General features: G+C 42.1%; 2 protein-coding genes across 2 annotated transcripts in view; one reads left to right on the top strand and one right to left on the bottom strand.

Moving 5' to 3' along the window:
* Positions 1-11289: 11289 nt before the first annotated feature.
* mad2l1 (MAD2 mitotic arrest deficient-like 1 (yeast)) lies at positions 11290-14364 on the top strand (the record flags this gene model as incomplete). Its single annotated transcript, XM_079258183.1, has 5 exons — positions 11290-11386; positions 13061-13207; positions 13280-13400; positions 14012-14115; positions 14192-14364. Exons 1-5 carry the CDS (start codon positions 11323-11325, stop codon positions 14362-14364), a joined length of 609 nt encoding a protein of 202 aa, XP_079114309.1. The 5' UTR covers positions 11290-11322.
* Positions 14365-16570: 2206 nt separating this feature from the next.
* The window catches only part of pde5ab (phosphodiesterase 5A, cGMP-specific, b), a gene marked incomplete at its 3' end in the record, with an annotated part of 134857 nt that continues 130412 nt past the window's right edge, over positions 16571-21015 (bottom strand). The window contains exons 20-22 of the mRNA XM_079258082.1: positions 19367-19441; positions 16770-16853; positions 16571-16690 (exon numbers count right to left, since the gene is read on the bottom strand). Coding sequence (XP_079114208.1) covers positions 16571-16690; positions 16770-16853; positions 19367-19441 — 279 coding nt within the window. The remainder of the gene's footprint in view (positions 16691-16769; positions 16854-19366; positions 19442-21015) is intronic.

The raw sequence follows: 21015 nt of genomic DNA, 5'->3' as shown, positions 1-21015 counted from the left end.
TACACATAATGAAGTACACATGATGTAGTACACATGATGTTGTACACATGATGAAGTACACATGGTGAAGTACACATGATGAAGTACACATGATGTTGTACACATGATGAAGTACACATGATGTTGTACAAATGATGTAGTTCACATGGTGAACTACACATGGTGAAGTACACATGATGAAGTACACATGATGTAGTACACATGATGAAGTACACATGATGAAGTACACATGGTGAAGTACAAATGATGTAGTTCACATGGTGAAGTACACATGGTGAAGTACACATGATGAAGTACACATGATGTAGTACACATGATGAAGTACACATGATGTAGTACACATGGTGAAGTACACATTGTCAGGTACACACGATTAAGTACACATGATGTAGTACACATGATGTTGTACACATGGTGAAGTACACATGGTGAAGTACACATGATGTAGTACACATGATGTAGTACACATGGTGAAGTACACATGATGTAGTACACATGGTGAAGTACACATGATGTAGTACACATGATGTAGTACACATGATGAAGTACACATGATGTAGTACACATGATGTTGTGCACATGATAAAGTACACATGTACACATAATGCTGTACACATGATGAAGTACACAAGATGTAGTACACATGATGTAGTACACATCATGAAGTACACATGATGTAGTACACATGGTGAAGTACACATTGTCAGGTACACACGATGAAGTACACATGATGTAGTACACATGATGTTGTACACATGGTGAAGTACACATGGTGAAGTACACATGATGTAGTACACATGATGTAGTACACATGGTGTAGTACACATGGTGTAGTACACATGATGAAGTACACATGATGATGTACACATGATGTAGTACACATGATGTTGTACACATGATGAAGTACACATGGTGAAGTACACATGATGAAGTACACATGATGACGTACACATGATGAAGTACACATGATGAAGTACACATGATGTTGTACACATGATGTAGTACACATGGTGAAGTACACATGATGCAGTACACATAATGAAGTACACATTATGTAGTACACATGATGTTGTACACATGATGAAGTAAACATGATGTTGTACACATATTGAAGTACACATGATGTAGTACACATGATGTTGTACACATGATGAAGTACACATGGTGAAGTACACATGATGTTGTACACATGATGAAGTAAACATGATGTAGTACACATATTGAAGTACACATGATGTAGTACACATGATGTTGTACACATGATGAAGTACACATGGTGAAGTACACATGATGAAGTACACATGATGTTGTACACATGATGAAGTACACATGATGTTGTACACATGATGAAGTACACATGATGTAGTACACATGGTGAAGTACACATGATGTAGTACACATGATGTTGTGCACATGATAAAGTACACATGATGTTGTACAAATGGTGTAGTACACATGATGTAGTACACATGGTGAAGTACACAAGATCAAGTACATATGATGTAGTACACATGTTGTAGTATACATGGTGAAGTACACATTGTCAGGTACACATGATGAAGTACACATGATGAAGTACACATGGTTAAGTACAAATGATGTAGGTCACATGGTGAAGTACACATGGTGAAGTACACATGATGAAGTACACATGATGTAGTACACATGATGAAGTACACATGATGAAGTACACATGGTGAAGTACAAATGATGTAGTTCACATGGTGAAGTACACATGGTGAAGTACACATGATGAAGTACACATGATGTAGTACACATGATGAAGTACACATGATGTAGTACACATGGTGAAGTACACATTGTCAGATACACACGATGAAGTTCACATGATGTAGTACACATGATGTTGTACACATGGTGAAGTACACATGGTGAAGTACACATGATGTAGTACACATGATGTTGTGCACATGATAAAGTACACATGTACACATAATGCTGTACACATGATGAAGTACACAAGATGTAGTACACATGATGTTGTGTACATGATGAAGTACACATGATGTAGTACATATGATGTAGTACACATGGTGTAGTACACATGGTGAAGTACACATGATGAAGTACACATGATGTAGTACACATGGTGTAGTACACATGATGTAGTACACATGGTGTAGTACACATGATGTAGTACACATGGTAAAGTACACATGGTGAAGTACACATGATGTAGTACACATGATGTAGTACACATGGTGTAGTACACATGATGAAGTACACATGATGATGTACACATGATGTAGTACACATGATGTAGTACACATGATGTTGTACACATGATGAAGTACACATGGTGAAGTACACATGTTGAAGTACACATGATGTAGTACACATGGTGTAGTACACATGGTGTAGTACACATGATGAAGTACACATGATGATGTACACATGATGTAGTACACATGATGTAGTACACATGATGTTGTACACATGATGAAGTACACATGGTGAAGTACACATGATGAAGTACACATGATGACGTTCACATGATGAAGTACACATGATGAAGTACACATGATGTTGTACACATGATGTAGTACACATGGTGAAGTACACATGATGCAGTACACATAATGAAGTACACATTATGTAGTACACATGATGTTGTACACATTATGTAGTACACATGATGTTGTACACATTATGAAGTAAACATGATGTAGTACACATAATGAAGTACACATGATGTAGTACACATGATGTTGTACACATGATGAAGTACACATGGTGAAGTACACATGATGAAGTACACATGATGTTGTACACATGATGAAGTACACATGATGTTATACAAATGATGTAGTTCACATGGTGAACTACACATGGTGAAGTACACATGATGAAGTACACATGATGTAGTACACATGATGAAGTACACATGATGAAGTACACATGGTGAAGTACAAATGATGTAGTTCACATGGTGAAGTACACATGGTGAAGTACACATGATGAAGTACACATGATGTAGTACACATGATGAAGTACACATGATGTAGTACACATGGTGAAGTACACATTGTCAGGTACACACGATGAAGTACACATGATGTAGTACACATGATGTTGTACACATGGTGAAGTACACATGGTGAAGTACACATGATGTAGTACACATGATGTAGTACACATGGTGAAGTACACATGATGTAGTAAACATGGTGAAGTACACATGATGTAGTACACATGATGTAGTACACATGATGAAGTACACATGATGTAGTACACATGATGTTGTGCACATGATAAAGTACACATGTACACATAATGCTGTACACATGATGAAGTACAGAAGATGTAGTACACATGATGTAGTACACATCATGAAGTACACATGATGTAGTACACATGGTGAAGTACACATTGTCAGGTACACACGATGAAGTACACATGATGTAGTACACATGATGTTGTACACATGGTGAAGTACACATGGTGAAGTACACATGATGTAGTACACATGATGTAGTACACATGGTGTAGTACACATGGTGTAGTACACATGATGAAGTACACATGATGATGTACACATGATGTAGTACACATGATGTTGTACACATGATGAAGTACACATGGTGAAGTACACATGATGAAGTACACATGATGACGTACACATGATGAAGTACACATGATGAAGTACACATGATGTTGTACACATGATGTAGTACACATGGTGAAGTACACATGATGCAGTACACATAATGAAGTACACATTATGTAGTACACATGATGTTGTACACATGATGAAGTAAACATGATGTTGTACACATATTGAAGTACACATGATGTAGTACACATGATGTTGTACACATGATGAAGTACACATGGTGAAGTACACATGATGTTGTACACATGATGAAGTAAACATGATGTAGTACACATATTGAAGTACACATGATGTAGTACACATGATGTTGTACACATGATGAAGTACACATGGTGAAGTACACATGATGAAGTACACATGATGTTGTACACATGATGAAGTACACATGATGTTGTACACATGATGAAGTACACATGATGTAGTACACATGGTGAAGTACACATGATGTAGTACACATGATGTTGTGCACATGATAAAGTACACATGATGTTGTACACATGGTGTAGTACACATGATGTAGTACACATGGTGAAGTACACAAGATGAAGTACATATGATGTAGTACACATGTTGTAGTATACATGGTGAAGTACACATTGTCAGGTACACATGATGAAGTACACATGGTGAAGTACAAATGATGTAGGTCACATGGTGAATTACACATGGTGAAGTACACATGATGAAGTACACATGATGTAGTACACATGATGAAGTACACATGATGAAGTACACATGGTGAAGTACAAATGATGTAGTTCACATGGTGAAGTACACATGGGGAAGTACACATGATGAAGTACACATGATGTAGTACACATGATGAAGTACACATGATGTAGTACACATGGTGAAGTACACATTGTAAGATACACACGATGAAGTTCACATGATGTAGTACACATGATGTTGTACACATGGTGAAGTACACATGGTGAAGTACACATGATGTAGTACACATGATGTTGTGCACATGATAAAGTACACATGTACACATAATGCTGTACACATGATGAAGTACACAAGATGTAGTACACATGATGTTGTGTACATGATGAAGTACACATGATGTAGTACATATGATGTAGTACACATGGTGTAGTACACATGGTGAAGTACACATGATGAAGTACACATGATGTAGTACACATGGTGTAGTACACATGATGTAGTACACATGGTGTAGTACACATGATGTAGTACACATGGTAAAGTACACATGGTGAAGTACACATGATGTAGTACACATGATGTAGTACACATGGTGTAGTACACATGATGAAGTACACATGATGATGTACACATGATGTAGTACACATGATGTAGTACACATGATGTTGTACACATGATGAAGTACACATGGTGAAGTACACATGATGAAGTACACATGATGACGTGCACATGATGAAGTACACATGATGAAGTACACATGATGTAGTACACATGATGTTGTACACATGGTGAAGTACACATGATGCAGTACACATAATGAAGTACACATAATGAAGTACACATGATGTAGTACACATGATGTTGTACACATGATGAAGTACACATGATGCAGTACACATAATGAAGTACACATGATGTAGTACACATGATGAAGTACACATGATGTAGTACACATGGTGAAGTACACATTGTCAGGTACAGATGATGTAGTACACATGATGTTGTACACATGGTGAAGTACACATGGTGAAGTACACATGATGTAGTACACATGATGTAGTACACATGGTGAAGTACACATGATGTCGTACACATGATGAAGTACACATGATGTAGTACACATGATGTTGTGCACATGATAAAGTACACATGTACACATGATGCTGTACACATGATGAAGTACACAAGATGTAGTACACATGATGTTGTGTACATGATGAAGTACACATGATGTAGTACACATGATGTTGTACACATGATGAAGTACACATGATGTAATACACATGATGACGTACACATGGTCAGGTACACATGATGAAGTACACATGATGTAGTACACATGGTGAAGTACACATGGTGAAGTACACATGATGAAGTACACATGATGTAGTACACATGATGAAGTACACATGATGTAGTACACATGGTGAAGTACACATGATGAAGTACACATGATGTAGTACACATGATGAAGTACACATGATGTAGTACACATGGTGAAGTACACATTGTCAGGTACACATGATGAAGTACACATGATGTAGTACACATGATGTTGAACACATGGTGAAGTACACATGATGAAGTACACATGATGACGTACACATGATGAAGTACACATGATGTAGTACACATGATGTTGTACACATGATGTAGTACACATGGTGAAGTACACATGATGCAGTACACATAATGAAGTACACATGATGTAGTACACATGATGTTGTACACACGATGAAGTACACATGATGCAGTACACATAATGAAGTACACATGATGTAGTACACATGATGTTGTACACATGATGAAGTACACATGGTGAAGTACACATGATGTAGTACACATGGTGTAGTACACATGATGTAGTACACATGGTGTAGTACACATGATGTAGTACACATGGTGAAGTACACATTGTCAGGTACACATGGTGAAGTATACATGATGAAGTACACATGATGTAGTACACATGGTGTAGTACACATGATGTAGTACACATGGTGTAGTACACATGATGTAGTACACATGGTGAAGTACACATGATGAAGTCCACATGATGTAGTACACATGGTGAAGTACACATGATGAAGTACACATGATGTAGTACACATGATGTAGTACACATGGTGAAGTACACATGGTGAAGTACACATGATGAAGTACACATGATGTAGTACACATGGTGAAGTACACATGATGAAGTACACATGATGTAGTACACATGATGTAGTACACATGGTGAAGTACACATGATGAAGTACACATGATGACGTACACATGATGAAGTACACATGATGTAGTACACATAATGAAGTACACATGATGTAGTACACATGATGTTGTACACATGATGAAGTACACATGGTGAAGTACACATGATGTAGTACACATGGTGTAGTACACATGATGTAGTACACAGGGTGAAGTACACATGATGAAGTACACATGATGTAGTACACATGATGTAGTACACATGGTGAAGTATACATGGTGAAGTACACATGATGAAGTACACATGATGTAGTACACATGATGTAGTACACATGGTGTAGTACACATGGTGTACTACACATGATGTAGTACACATGGTGAAGTACACATGATGAAGTACACATGATGAAGAACACATGATGTAGTACACATGATGAAGTACACATGATGTTGTACACATGGTGAAGTACACATTGTCAGGTACACATGATGAAGTACACATGATGTAGTACACATGATGTTGAACACATGGTGAAGTACACATGGTGTAGTACACATGATGTAGTACACATGGTGAAGTACACATGATGTAGTACACATGATGTAGTACACATGATGAAGTACACATGATGTAGTACACATGATGTTGTGCACATGATAAAGTACACATGGTGAAGTACACATGATGAAGTACACATGATGTTGTACACATGATGAAGTACACATGATGTTGTACACATGAGTATGTACACATGAGTATGTACACATGATGTAGTACACATGCTGAAGTACACATGGTGAAGTATACATGATGTAGTACACATGATGTAGTACACATGGTGTAGTACACATGATGTAGTACACATGGTGTAGTACACATGTTGTAGTACACATGGTAAAGTACACATGGTGAAGTACACATAATGTAGTACACATGGTGAAGTACACATTGTCAGGTACACATGGTGAAGTATACATGATGAAGTACACATGATGTAGTACACATGGTGTAGTACACATGGTGAAGTACACATGATGAAGTACACATGATGTAGTACACATGATGTAGTACACATGGTGACGTACACATTGTCAGGTACACATGATGAAGTACACATGATGTAGTACACATGATGTTGTACACATGGTGAAGTACACATGGTGAAGTACACATGATGTAGTACACATGATGTAGTACACATGGTGAAGTACACATGATGTAGTACACATGATGTAGTACACATGATGAAGTACACATGATGTAGTACACATGATGTTGTGCACATGATAAAGTACACATGTACACATGATGCTGTACACATGATGAAGTACACAAGATGTAGTACACATGATGTTGTGTACATGATGAAGTACACATGATGTACTACACATGATGTTGTACACATGATGAAGTACACATGGTGAAGTATACATGATGAAGTACACATGATGTAGTACACATGGTGAAGTACACATGATCAAGTACACATGATGTAGTACACATGATGTAGTACACATGGTGTAGTACACATGATGTAGTACACATGGTGTAGTACACATGATGTAGTACACATGGTAAAGTACACATGGTGAAGTACACATGATGTACTACACATGATGTAGTACACATGGTGAAGTACACATTGTCAGGTACACATGGTGAAGTACACATGATGAAGTACACAATATGTAGTACACATGGTGTAGTACACATGATGTAGTACACATGATGTAGTACACATGGTGTAGTACACATGATGTAGTACACATGGTGTAGTACACATGATGTAGTACACATGGTGTAGTACACATGGTGAAGTACACATGATGTAGTACACATGGTGAAGTACACATGATGTTGTACACATGATGTTGTGCACATGATAAAGTACACATAGTGAAGTACACATGATGAAGTACACATGATGTTGTACACATGATGAAGTACACATGATGTTGTACACATGAGTATGTACACATGAGTATGTACACATGATGTAGTACACATGCTGAAGTACACATGGTGAAGTATACATGATGTAGTACACATGATGTAGTACACATGGTGTAGTACACATGATGTAGTACACATGGTGTAGTACACATGTTGTAGTACACATGGTAAAGTACACATGGTGAAGTACACATGATGTAGTACACATGGTGAAGTACACATTGTCAGGTACACATGGTGAAGTACACATGATGAAGTACACATGATGTAGTACACATGGTGTAGTACACATGGTGAAGTACACATGATGAAGTACACATGATGTAGTACACATGATGTAGTACACATGGTGTAGTACACATGGTGAAGTACACATGATGAAGTACACATGATGTAGTACACATGATGTAGTACACATGGTGAAGTACACATGATGAAGTACACATGATGTAGTACACATGGTGTAGTACACATGGTGAAGTACACATGATGAAGTACACATGATGTAGTACACATGATGTAGTACACATGGTGAAGTACACATTGTCAGGTACACATGATTAAGTACACATGATGTAGTACACATGATGTTGTACACATGGTGAAGTACACATGGTGAAGTACACATGATGTAGTACACATGATGTAGTACACATGGTGAAGTACACATGATGTAGTACACATGATGTAGTACACATGATGAAGTACACATGATGTAGTACACATGATGTTGTGCACATGATAAAGTACACATGTACACATGATGCTGTACACATGATGAAGTACACAAGATGTAGTACACATGATGTTGTGTACATGATGAAGTACACATGATGTACTTCACATGATGTTGTACACATGATGAAGTACACATGGTGAAGTATACATGATGAAGTACACATGATGTAGTACACATGGTGAAGTACACATGATGAAGTACACATGATGTAGTACACATGATGTAGTACACATGGTGTAGTACACATGATGTAGTACACATGGTGTAGTACACATGATGTAGTACACATGGTAAAGTACACATGGTGAAGTACACATGATGTACTACACATGATGTAGTACACATGGTGTAGTACACATGATGTAGTACACATGGTGTAGTACACATGATGTAGTACACATGGTAAAGTACACATGGTGAAGTACACATGATGTACTACACATGATGTAGTACAAATGGTGAAGTACACATTGTCAGGTACACATGGTGAAGTACACATGATGAAGTACACAATATGTAGTACACATGGTGTAGTACACATGATGTAGTACACATGATGTAGTACACATGGTGTAGTACACATGATGTAGTACACATGGTGTAGTACACATGATGTAGTACACATGGTGTAGTACACATGGTGAAGTACACATGATGTAGTACACATGGTGAAGTACACATGATGTTGTACACATGATGTAGTACACATGGTGTAGTACACATGATGTAGTACACATGGTGAAGTACACATAATGTAGTACACATGATGTTGTACACATGATGTAGTACACATGGTGAAGTACACATGATGAAGTACACATGATGTAGTACACATGGTGAAGTACACATGATGTAGTACACATGTTGAAGAACAGATGATGTTGTACACATGATGTAGTACACATGGTGTAGTACACATGATGTAGTACACATGGTGAAGTACACATGATGAAGTACACATGATGTAGTACACATGGTGTAGTACACATGATGTAGTACACATGGTGAAGTACACATAATGTAGTACACATGATGTTGTACATATGATGTAGTACACATGGTGAAGTACACATGATGAAGTACACATGATGTAGTACACATGGTGAAGTACACATGATGTAGTACACATGGTGAAGTACACATGATGTTGTACACATGATGTAGTACACATGGTGTAGTACACATGGTGTAGTACACACGATGTAGTACACATGGTGTAGTACACATGATGTCGTACACATGGTGAAGTACACATGATGTAGTACACTTGATGTAGTACACATGGTGAAGTACACATGATGTTGTACACATGATGTAGTACACATGGTGTAGTACACATGATGTAGTACACATGGTGTAGTACACATGATGTAGTACACACGGTGTAGTACACATGGTGAAGTACACATGATGTAGTACACATGGTGAAGTACACATGATGTTGTACACATGATGTAGTACACATGGTGTAGTACACATGATGTAGTACACATGGTGAAGTACACATAATGTAGTACACATGATGTTGTACACATGATGTAGTACACATGGTGAAGTACACATGATGAAGTACACTTGATGTAGTACACATGGTGAAGTACACATGATGTAGTACACATGGTGAAGTACACATGATGTTGTACACATGATGTAGTACACATGGTGTAGTACACATGATGTAGTACACATGGTGAAGTACACATGATGTTGTACACATGATGTAGTACACATGGTGTAGTACACATGATGTAGTACACATGATGTAGTACACATGGTGAAGTACACATGATGTAGTACACATGATGTAGTACACATTGTCAGGTACACATGATGACAACCAGTCCAGGAGACAAAACAACCAACAGGTGACGGAAACACCTCGTTATTTTCTGGTTTCTTCATGTTTACAGGTGCGTGCTACCGTCTAGCGGTGGACACGCGCAGCTGCACGGCAAGCGCCAGTAGCAGGACGCATGCGCACACACGCTGCGACGTATTTCCAGAGTGCGCATGCGCAGCGCCGCATTTCAAACCGGACGGCGCGCGGGCGTTTACGGCGTGTCGCGAGCCAACAGAAAGCCTGTCTGGATCTGAAACCAGGAGGGGAAGAAGATGACGAGCACTCTGCAAGGAATTACTCTGAAAGGCAGCGCGGAGCTGGTGGCCGACTTCTTCTGTCAGTATTTGTCTGTTTTAAACTTATTTAACCCTTTATTTCAGCGGTTGGTGCGCAGTGTCACTGCCGAGCAGCAGCAGCGTGTGCAGAACGAGCTCCGCTCTTTGTTAAACTTGGGGTTTAGAGCTTGGTTATGCTTTGGTTAAAGGGTTAGACAGGACTAGGGTTAGACAGAGAGAACTTTAGTGACAGAAGTTCAGCTGCAGACATGAGACAAATCCGTCCCGCCCGCCTTCCTGCCTGGCACCGCCCGCTTGGCACTGCGCCGGTGAACGAATGGAGGCGAGCAGTTTCACCAGGAAAATATGTGTAAAAATATGTTTAAATAAGTGTAAATATGTGTATAAATATGTTTAAATCTGTGTAAATATCTGTGTAAACATGCGTTTTATGGCTGGAGTTATCACCACTGGTTTAGGGGTTAAAATGGTTTATTTCAGGTCAGTGGGATTACTTCACACATCTGGACAAGAGAAACTTCAAACAGGATTTATTTTATCAACACATATTAGACTATACATATATATATATATATGTATGTGTATATATATATATATATATATATATATATATATATATATATATATATATATATATATATGTATGTATATATATATATATATATATATGTATGTATATATATATATATGTATATATGTATGTATATATATATATATATATATATGTATGTATATATATATATATATATATATGTATGTATATATATATATATGTATATATGTATGTATATATATATATATGTATATATGTATGTATATATATATATATGTATATATGTATGTATATATATATATGTATATATGTATGTATATATATATATATGTATATATGTATGTATATATATATATATGTATATATGTATGTATATATATATATATGTATATATGTATGTATATATATATATATGTATATATGTATGTATATATATATATATGTATATATGTATGTATATATATATATGTATATATGTATGTATATATATATATATGTATATATGTATGTATATATATATATATGTATATATGTATGTATATATATATATATGTATATATGTATGTATATATATATATATGTATATATGTATGTATATATGTATATATGTATATATGTATGTATATATGTATATATGTATGTATATATATATATATATGTATATATGTATGTATATATATATATATATGTATATATGTATGTATATATATATATATATGTATATATGTATGTATATATATATATATATATGTATATATGTATGTGTATATATATATATATATGTATATATGTATGTGTATATATATATATATGTATGTATGTATGTATGTATGTGTATATATATATATATGTATGTATGTATGTATGTGTATATATATATATATGTATGTATGTATGTATGTATATATATATATATATGTATGTATGTATGTATGTATATATATATATATATATATATGTATGTCCTCCAGGTTTTCAACGTATTCCTGCTTCAACACAGCTGACTCACATGGATCCAACAGCCTATGAAGTTCTGCACAATGACTCGTTAATGGGTCAGGTGCGTTGGAGCAAGTAAACATGGAAAACCTGCAGGATCCAGGACCGGATCTGGATTAGAGCGATCCATCTGTGAACATGTGATCCGTGTTTCCTCCGCAGCGTTTGGCATCAACAGCATCCTGTACCAGCGAGGCGTCTACCCCCCCGAGACCTTCACCAGGGTTACCCACTACGACATGAGCCTGCAGCTCACCGCCGACGCCCGCCTCAAGGCCTACCTGGACAGCGTGGTGGCCCAGCTCAAAGGTAGGGCCAGACCAGTCGCCTGACTGGTGTTGGACCAGTCAGCCCAGTAACCGTACTGGTCTTGTGTTGCAGAGTGGCTGTGTGAGTGCACGGTGCAGAAACTGGTTCTGGTCATCACGTGTCTGGAAACCAGTGAGGTCCTGGAGAGATGGCAGTTCGATGTCCAGTGTGACAAGTCGGCCAAGGAGAGCAGGTCAGGTTCCTTCAGATCCACCGGACCTCCACAGACCTGGTCCCATCCTCTCTGGGGATCTGCAGGGTCCAGGTCCCATCCTCTCTGGGGATCTGCAGGGTCCAGGTCCCATCCTCTCTGGGGATCTGCAGGGTCCAGGTCCATCCACTTCTCTTCACATTTCTTTTTTATACGTCTCAGAGAGACAGGTCTAGCCTGGACCTGGACCTGGTCCAGACCGGACTGTGAGGTAACGTGTCGGTCTGGACCTGGACCTGGACCTGGTCCAGACCGGACTGTGAGGTAACGTGTCGGTCTGGACCTGGACCTGGACCTGGACCAGACCGGACTGTGAGGTAACGTGTCGGTCTGGACCTGGACCTGGACCTGGTCCAGACCGGACTGTGAGGTAACGTGTCGGTCTGGACCTGGACCTGGACCAGACCGGACTGTGAGGTAACGTGTCGGTCTGGACCTGGACCTGGTCCAGACCAGACTGTGAGGTAACGTGTCGGTCTGGACCTGGACCTGGACCTGGTCCAGACCGGACTGTGAGGTAACGTGTCGGTCTGGACCTGGACCTGGACCTGGTCCAGACCGGACTGTGAGGTAACGTGTCGGTCTTGTGTCAGTGCTCCCAGAGAGAAGTCCATGAAGGCGATCCAGGACGAGATCCGCTCCGTCATCAGGCAGATCACCGCCACCGTCACCTTCCTGCCGCTGCTGGAGACGCCATGTAGGTAACGCCGCCGTGTTCCTGCCGCCGCCCGGCTCCTCGCCAGGTCTCTGAACTGTCCCCCCTCCTCCTGCAGGTGCCTTCGACCTGCTGGTCTACACCGACAAAGACCTGGTGGTTCCGGAGAAGTGGGAGGAGTCTGGGCCGCAGATCATCGACCAATCGGAGGAGGTGCGCCTGCGCTCCTTCACCACCTCCTTCCACAAGGTGAACAGCATGGTGGCGTACAAGCGGACGGATTCGCTTTGAGACGGCGCTGGCGGACCCGCCTTCAGACCCGCCGGCGCCTCCAGGCGCTGGAAATATCTACTTTTAGTTGATCCACTTTTAGACACGTCACAAATAAACTTCTTTTCCTCCAAATCGTCTGCTGTTCTCTTACTGGTTTCCCACCAGCAGGCGGCGGTAACCAGCTGGTCTAGGTTAACTAGTTATACTGGTTTCCCACCAGCAGGCGGCGGTAACCAGCTGGTCTAGGTTAACTAGTTATACTGGTTTCCCACCAGCAGGCGGCGGTAACCAGCTGGTCTAGGTTAACTAGTTATACTGGTTTCCCACCAGCAGGCGGCGGTAACCAGCTGGTCTAGGTTAACTAGTTATACTGGTTTCCCACCAGCAGGCGGCGGTAACCAGCTGGATAGAACATCAGCATGTGTGTCGGCCGCCGTGGTTCTGGACAGGTGCCGGACGCCGTGGTTCTGGACAGGTGCCGGACGCCGTGGTTCTGGACAGGTGTCGGCCGCCGTGGTTCTGGACAGGTGTCGGCCGCCGTGGTTCTGGACAGGTGTCGGCCGCCGTGGTTCTGGACAGGTGTTGGACGCCGTGGTTCTGGACAGGTGTCGGCCGCCGTGGTTCTGGACAGGTGTCGGCCGCCGTGGTTCTGGACAGGTGTCGGCCGCCGTGGTTCTGGACAGGTGCCGGACGCCGTGGTTCTGGACAGGTGTCGGCCGCCGTGGTTCTGGACAGGTGTCGGACGCCGTGGTTCTGGACAGGTGTCGGCCGCCGTGGTTCTGGACAGGTGTCGGACGCCGTGGTTCTGGACAGGTGCCGGACGCCGTGGTTCTGGACAGGTGTCGGACGCCGTGGTTCTGGACAGGTGCCGGACGCCGTGGTTCTGGACAGGTGTCGGCCGCCGTGGTTCTGGACAGGTGTCGGACGCCGTGGTTCTGGACAGGTGTCGGCTACTGGGCCGTGTTTCAGGCTGGAGAGAAGGTGGACTCACACAGAGACATGAAACCCGGCGGTTCTGGACATGAAACTTTATTTCCCAGTGAGTCGGTCCTGTGGAGACCTCTAACACACGTCATGTATCGTCTGGAACAACAAGCAGAGCTAATCAGTAAGGAACAACTTCTAGAAGAACCTCGTGCTCTCGACAAAATGCTTTCACATAGAAACTCTTAATAAATATAAATAAATATGAAAGAGTTGAGACACTGAGTGGAAAACGGTATAAAAGCCTGAACCGGTAGACCTAACAAGCTACTGCCGACAGCCTGTTGGACTTGATCCGGATTCTGCCAGACTTATGCAGATCCAGAAGATGCTGACAAGATGTTTTATTGGAAGTGGCGAACGGAAGACAAGAACTACAACCTAAACCTCTACTTCCTGTTTGCTAAACAAAACTAACGCTTTTACAGCCTGTTTCGCTTTGATGTTTAAATACATTAAAAACTATAAACTTGGTAGAAAAAGTCAGTAAATGAGTGTTTGGTGGCAAAATCTGATTGGAGGAGCTAGAAAACCATGCAGCCAATCACGAGTGAGGACAGGTACGGACCATACCATAGTGTGACTAGGCAGGGGGGCGGGAACCAGTATGAAATACCAGTTTTTCATGGGAACGTCCGACACCAGGCGTTTCTTTCCAACAGGAAAAGATTTATTACCAGAATCATTTGCATCGTTAAATGCTTCTTATCTTTATTAGTAGTCATCAAATGCTCATTTACTGGCTTCAAGTGCTAAACTTAGGTAAAAACTTCTCGTTAAAACTAGATACTTTTGGGACTATAGCAGAATTGCTAGCAGATGATAGCTGTAGCGACTAAGCTAACGGACTGCTAACGAACGGCCTGACCTGTTCAAGCTGAGGTGGTGTGAGGACGTTGAGTCCAATTTTACCTGGAAATCTTTATTTACCACAATTTGGGATAGAAATGATATGATTGTTCTTTGCTAGTTTGCTGCTAGCTGGCTGATGTTATCGTGCTAATAGTGCTAACTGGTAATATCATGGGAATCAGTCTGGATTAGCCAAACATCAGACTGTTAGCATGATTATCTTCACCTGTTGCGCGGCTGCTGCTAGCCTTGCTGCAGTCTCGTATCAGAAACAAACTTTGTGTGAGCACCACAGGGAGGATAGATGTGCACGCAGCTGTTGTAAATGTGGTGTAAAGTTCTGATTATTTCAGCTGGAAGCCAAACGATGGGGGGGGGGGGGGGGGGGTCACACCAGGCCGTTGACCAGACCCTTCTCGCAGTCCTCGGCCAGACGTTTCCAATGCTGCCGGTTTTTCTGACATCCTTCCAGCAGCGGGGAGCAGAACTGCGACATGCCGGCTAAGGTCTGATACGGAGACAAGAAACAGCTCGATGAACTGAGAGCAGGATTTCTGCGGGGGTTGGCAGAGGAAGGGATCAGTTACCTCGTACAGCTGGGTGCAAACAGCATCAATGAAGGAAACCTGCATGCTGGGTATTTTATCTCTCTTCTCACGATTCATCAGGTCCTGAAGACAAAGCATAAAACATTACAACAAAAACCGCTAAATTCTTTCACATGTAAGGAGGAAATGAGGAATAAACGACAACAAAGCAATGAAACGGACCGTTCATTGCCATGGTGTCTGTTCACGTCGTTCATGTAAAGCACTCAGTGCTGCGGTTCACGCTTCATAACGGTTGATCTGATTTGAAGTCGCATGGAGAAAATATCTTCCAATGATTTATCCGTACGTTTGGAAAAATTACCAGTGGGTCCAGAACGGAACAGAACTTATCTGGTCACCAGTGGACAGAAATGTAATTTAAACCCTTAATGCCTGAATTTATTTACTATGGAAAAAATCTGTAAAGAAAAAAAAAAAAGAAAAGTAAAAAAATTGAAATAAAAGAAAACAATTACACTAAATCTCCAGTAGGTAAAGTTGCTGAGAGTCTATACATTCTGTAATCATGAACAAAAAGAAATATAGTTAGACCCCTCAGTTTACTGTAAAAACTCTGACCAATCCAAACGTTCCGACCCAAATGGAGTTGTTCAGTTCTTATATTCCATAAGCTTCTTCTCCCGGCTCCCCTCCTCCCCCTCCAGCAGCAAATACCTGATAACCACACCCTGCATATAAACAGCGTGTTAGGATGAAAACACAAATCCATTGAAAATCCATTCTAGATTGCGCCGTCTATTGGCAGCAGATTGTAGTACCTCTGACTTGCTATCTTGATTTTTTAAAGTACAAAGTCTTCTCACATAGATATTACCTCAAATTAGGTCTTTTTTTCTGAGGATTTCATGCCAGTTCGGAGGGTGTGCTGCAAGGAAGATTTTTCTGCACATTTTTGCTCTTTCAAGACTTGTTATGATGAGTCTCCATGGCAACAAAAGACTTGTTTACAATCAGGATCAACTGATTAAAGAATACAGAGAGTGCAGTATTATGTGCTTCACCGAGACATGGCTGCATGAACACATCCCTGACTGTAATGTGTCTGTACCGGGCTTTAAAACGGTCCGTGCAGACCGCAGTAGACAACACAGCGGAAAGCTAAAGGGTGGTGGAATTGCAGTGCTGGTTAACCAGCGTTGGTGTCATCCTGGACATGTTACTGTCAAGGAGAAGATATGCACAAGGGACATGGAACTGTTAGCTGTGAGCTTCCGTCCATATTATTTACCCAGAGAGTTTACCTGTGTTATTCTGGTAGCGGTTTATATAATACCTGGTACCGCACCAGACACAGCCTGTGATGTCATCAGCTCCGTCGTTGCTCGGCTACAAACACAGCATCCAAACTCATTCATGGCGATCTCTGGAGACTTCAACAACGTCTCCCTCTCTGCAACTCTACCAACATTCCAGCAGTTTGTCAGCTGCTCCACCAGAGAAAATAAGATGTTGGACTTATTTTATGCAAATATGAATAATGGATCCAGTTGTTCTGCCCTGCCTCCTTTAGGAAGATCTGACCATAATCTGGTTCTTCTCACCTCCACCTACAAGCCCATCGTTCAGCAGCAACCAGTCATCACAAAGACTATCAAAATCTGGTCTGCTGAAGCTGAAGATGCTCTTAGAGGAGGCTTTGAGGTTACAGACTGGAACGTCCTCTGTGAACCTCATGGAGACGACATCAACGCCATGACTGAGTGTGTGACAGATTACATAAACTTCTGTGTGGACAGCATCGTCCCAACAAGAACAGTGAGGTGCTTCCCCAATAACAAACCCTGGATCACCAGTGACCTGAAAAAGCTGCTGAACATCAAAAAGAAAGCCTTCAGGGATGGAGACAGGGAGTTATTGAGGGCAACACAAAAACAACTTAAAACACAAACTAAGAAGTGCAAGGAGGACTACAGGAAGAAGTTAGAAAGTCAGCTCCAGCAGAATAACCTGAGGGATGTGTGGTCTGGAATGAAGAAGATCACCGGCTTCAAGTTAAAGGGGGACCAGCCTGATGGAGGTCTGGACAGAGCTAATGAGCTGAACATATTCTTCAACAGGTTCAGTTCACCCCCTACCTCCAGCCCAACAGACCACACACCCTCCATAAGCCCACTGCTTTCCTGTCACGCCTCCAATCTGTCACCCTGCAGCTCAGTCATGGACCAGAACACAGCTTCCTCTCCCTCCACATCAGGACATCCTGAGACCTCCACCTTGTTTGTCTCCTGCAATCAGGTTAAGAAGCAACTTGAGAAACTGAACCAGAACAAGGCTGCAGGTCCAGATGGTGTCAGTCCCAGAGTTCTCAAGACCTGCTCAGAACAACTATGTCCGATTCTCCAGCACCTTTTCAACACCAGTCTGAGACAAAATAGAGTCCCAGTGCTGTGGAAATGCAGGAAGGATTTCCCGACCCGGCTCGCTTTATTTGCCTCCTCCTGCTAAACAGCCGAGAAAGAGAAAATCGTTGGTGGAAAAAGCTGCGATTGAAAAAGCCTCGGATCAAAAATATAACTTCTACTAGAGGTTCTACTTCATCTGCAGTAAGCCAGGAAGTTATAGGTAGTACTTACGATGGGCTCAGTATGCAGTTCTGTCCTCTCTTTGTCCCCCTGCTCAAAGAACTCCGTGGCTACCAGCTCGGCTACCTGCACAGGTGGACATGATGAAGATCAGTTCATCTTTCAGCTCATCAAGACCTGTCGGTTTAAATGTTGAGACATATTTTCACATTATAAAACAGACAGTACTGTGTCCACAGACTGACGTGGAGAAACCCACAGCTGCCATGTTTCACCAGGTAAACCTGTAAGTTTATACGAGTCGCAGCAGGCGGGACCTAATTCTTCAAGCTTCACATTAATGTGATCTGCAGCTCTTTACCCGATGAAGAGGACGACTCGGTCGTAAGAGGGACCCGATGAAGAGGACGACTCGGTCGTAAGAGGGACCCGATGAAGAGGACGACTCGGTCGTAAGAGGGACCCGATGAAGAGGACGACTCGGTCGTAAGAGGGACCCGATGAAGAGGACGACTCGGTCGTAACGGGACCCGAAGAAGAGGACGACTCGGTCGTAAGAGGGACCCGATGAAGAGGACGACTCGGTCGTAACGGGACCCGATGAAGAGGACGACTCGGTCGTAAGAGGGAACCGATGAAGAAGACGACTCGGTCGTAACGGGACCCGATGAAGAGGACGACTCGGTCGTAAGAGGGACCCGATGAAGAGGACGACTCGGTCGTAACGGGCCCGATGAAGAGGACGACTCGGTCGTAACGGGACCCGATGAAGAGGACGACTCAGTCGTAACGAGACCCGATGAAGAGGACGACTCGGTCGTAACGGGACCCGATGAAGAGGACGACTCGGTCGTAACGAGACCCGATGAAGAGGACGACTCGGTCGTAACGGGACCCAATGAAGAGGACGACTCGGTCGTAACGAGACCCGATGAAGAGGACGACTCGGTCAGCTCTTTACCCGATGAAGAGGACGACTCGGTCGTAAGAGGGACCCGATGAAGAGGACGACTCGGTCGTAAGAGGGACCCGATGAAGAGGACGACTCGGTCGTAAGAGGGACCCGATGAAGAGGACGACTCGGTCGTAAGAGGGACCCGATGAAGAGGACGACTCGGTCGTAACGGGACCCGAAGAAGAGGACGACTCGGTCGTAAGAGGGACCCGATGAAGAGGACGACTCGGTCGTAACGGGACCCGATGAAGAGGACGACTCGGTCGTAACGGCCCCCAATGAAGAGGACGACTCGGTCAGCTCTTTACCCGATGAAGAGGACGACTCGGTCGTAACGGGTCCCGATTAAGTGGACGACTCGGTCGTAAGAGGGACCCGATGAAGAAGACGACTTGGTCGTAATGGGACCTGATGAAGAGGACGACTCGGTCGTAACGGGTCCTGATGAAGAGGACGACTCGGTCGTAACGGGACCCGATGAAGAGGACGACTCGGTCGTAAGAGGGACCCGATGAAAGAGACGACTCGGTCGTAAGAGGGACCCGATAAAGAAGACGACTCGGTCGTAAGAGGGACCCGATGAAGAGGACGACTCGGTCGTAACGGGACCCGATGAAGAGGACGACTCGGTCGTAAGAGGGAACCGATGAAGAAGACGACTCGGTCGTAACGGGACCCGATGAAGAGGACGACTCGGTCGTAAGAGGGACCCGATGAAGAGGACGACTCGGTCGTAACGGGCCCG

Source organism: Telmatherina bonti, assembly GCF_933228915.1.
Source record: "Telmatherina bonti genome assembly, chromosome: 18".
NCBI lineage: Eukaryota > Metazoa > Chordata > Actinopteri > Atheriniformes > Telmatherinidae > Telmatherina > Telmatherina bonti.
The sequence above is the reverse complement of the archived record's forward strand: the minus strand, read 5'-3'. Positions and strand labels throughout refer to the sequence as shown.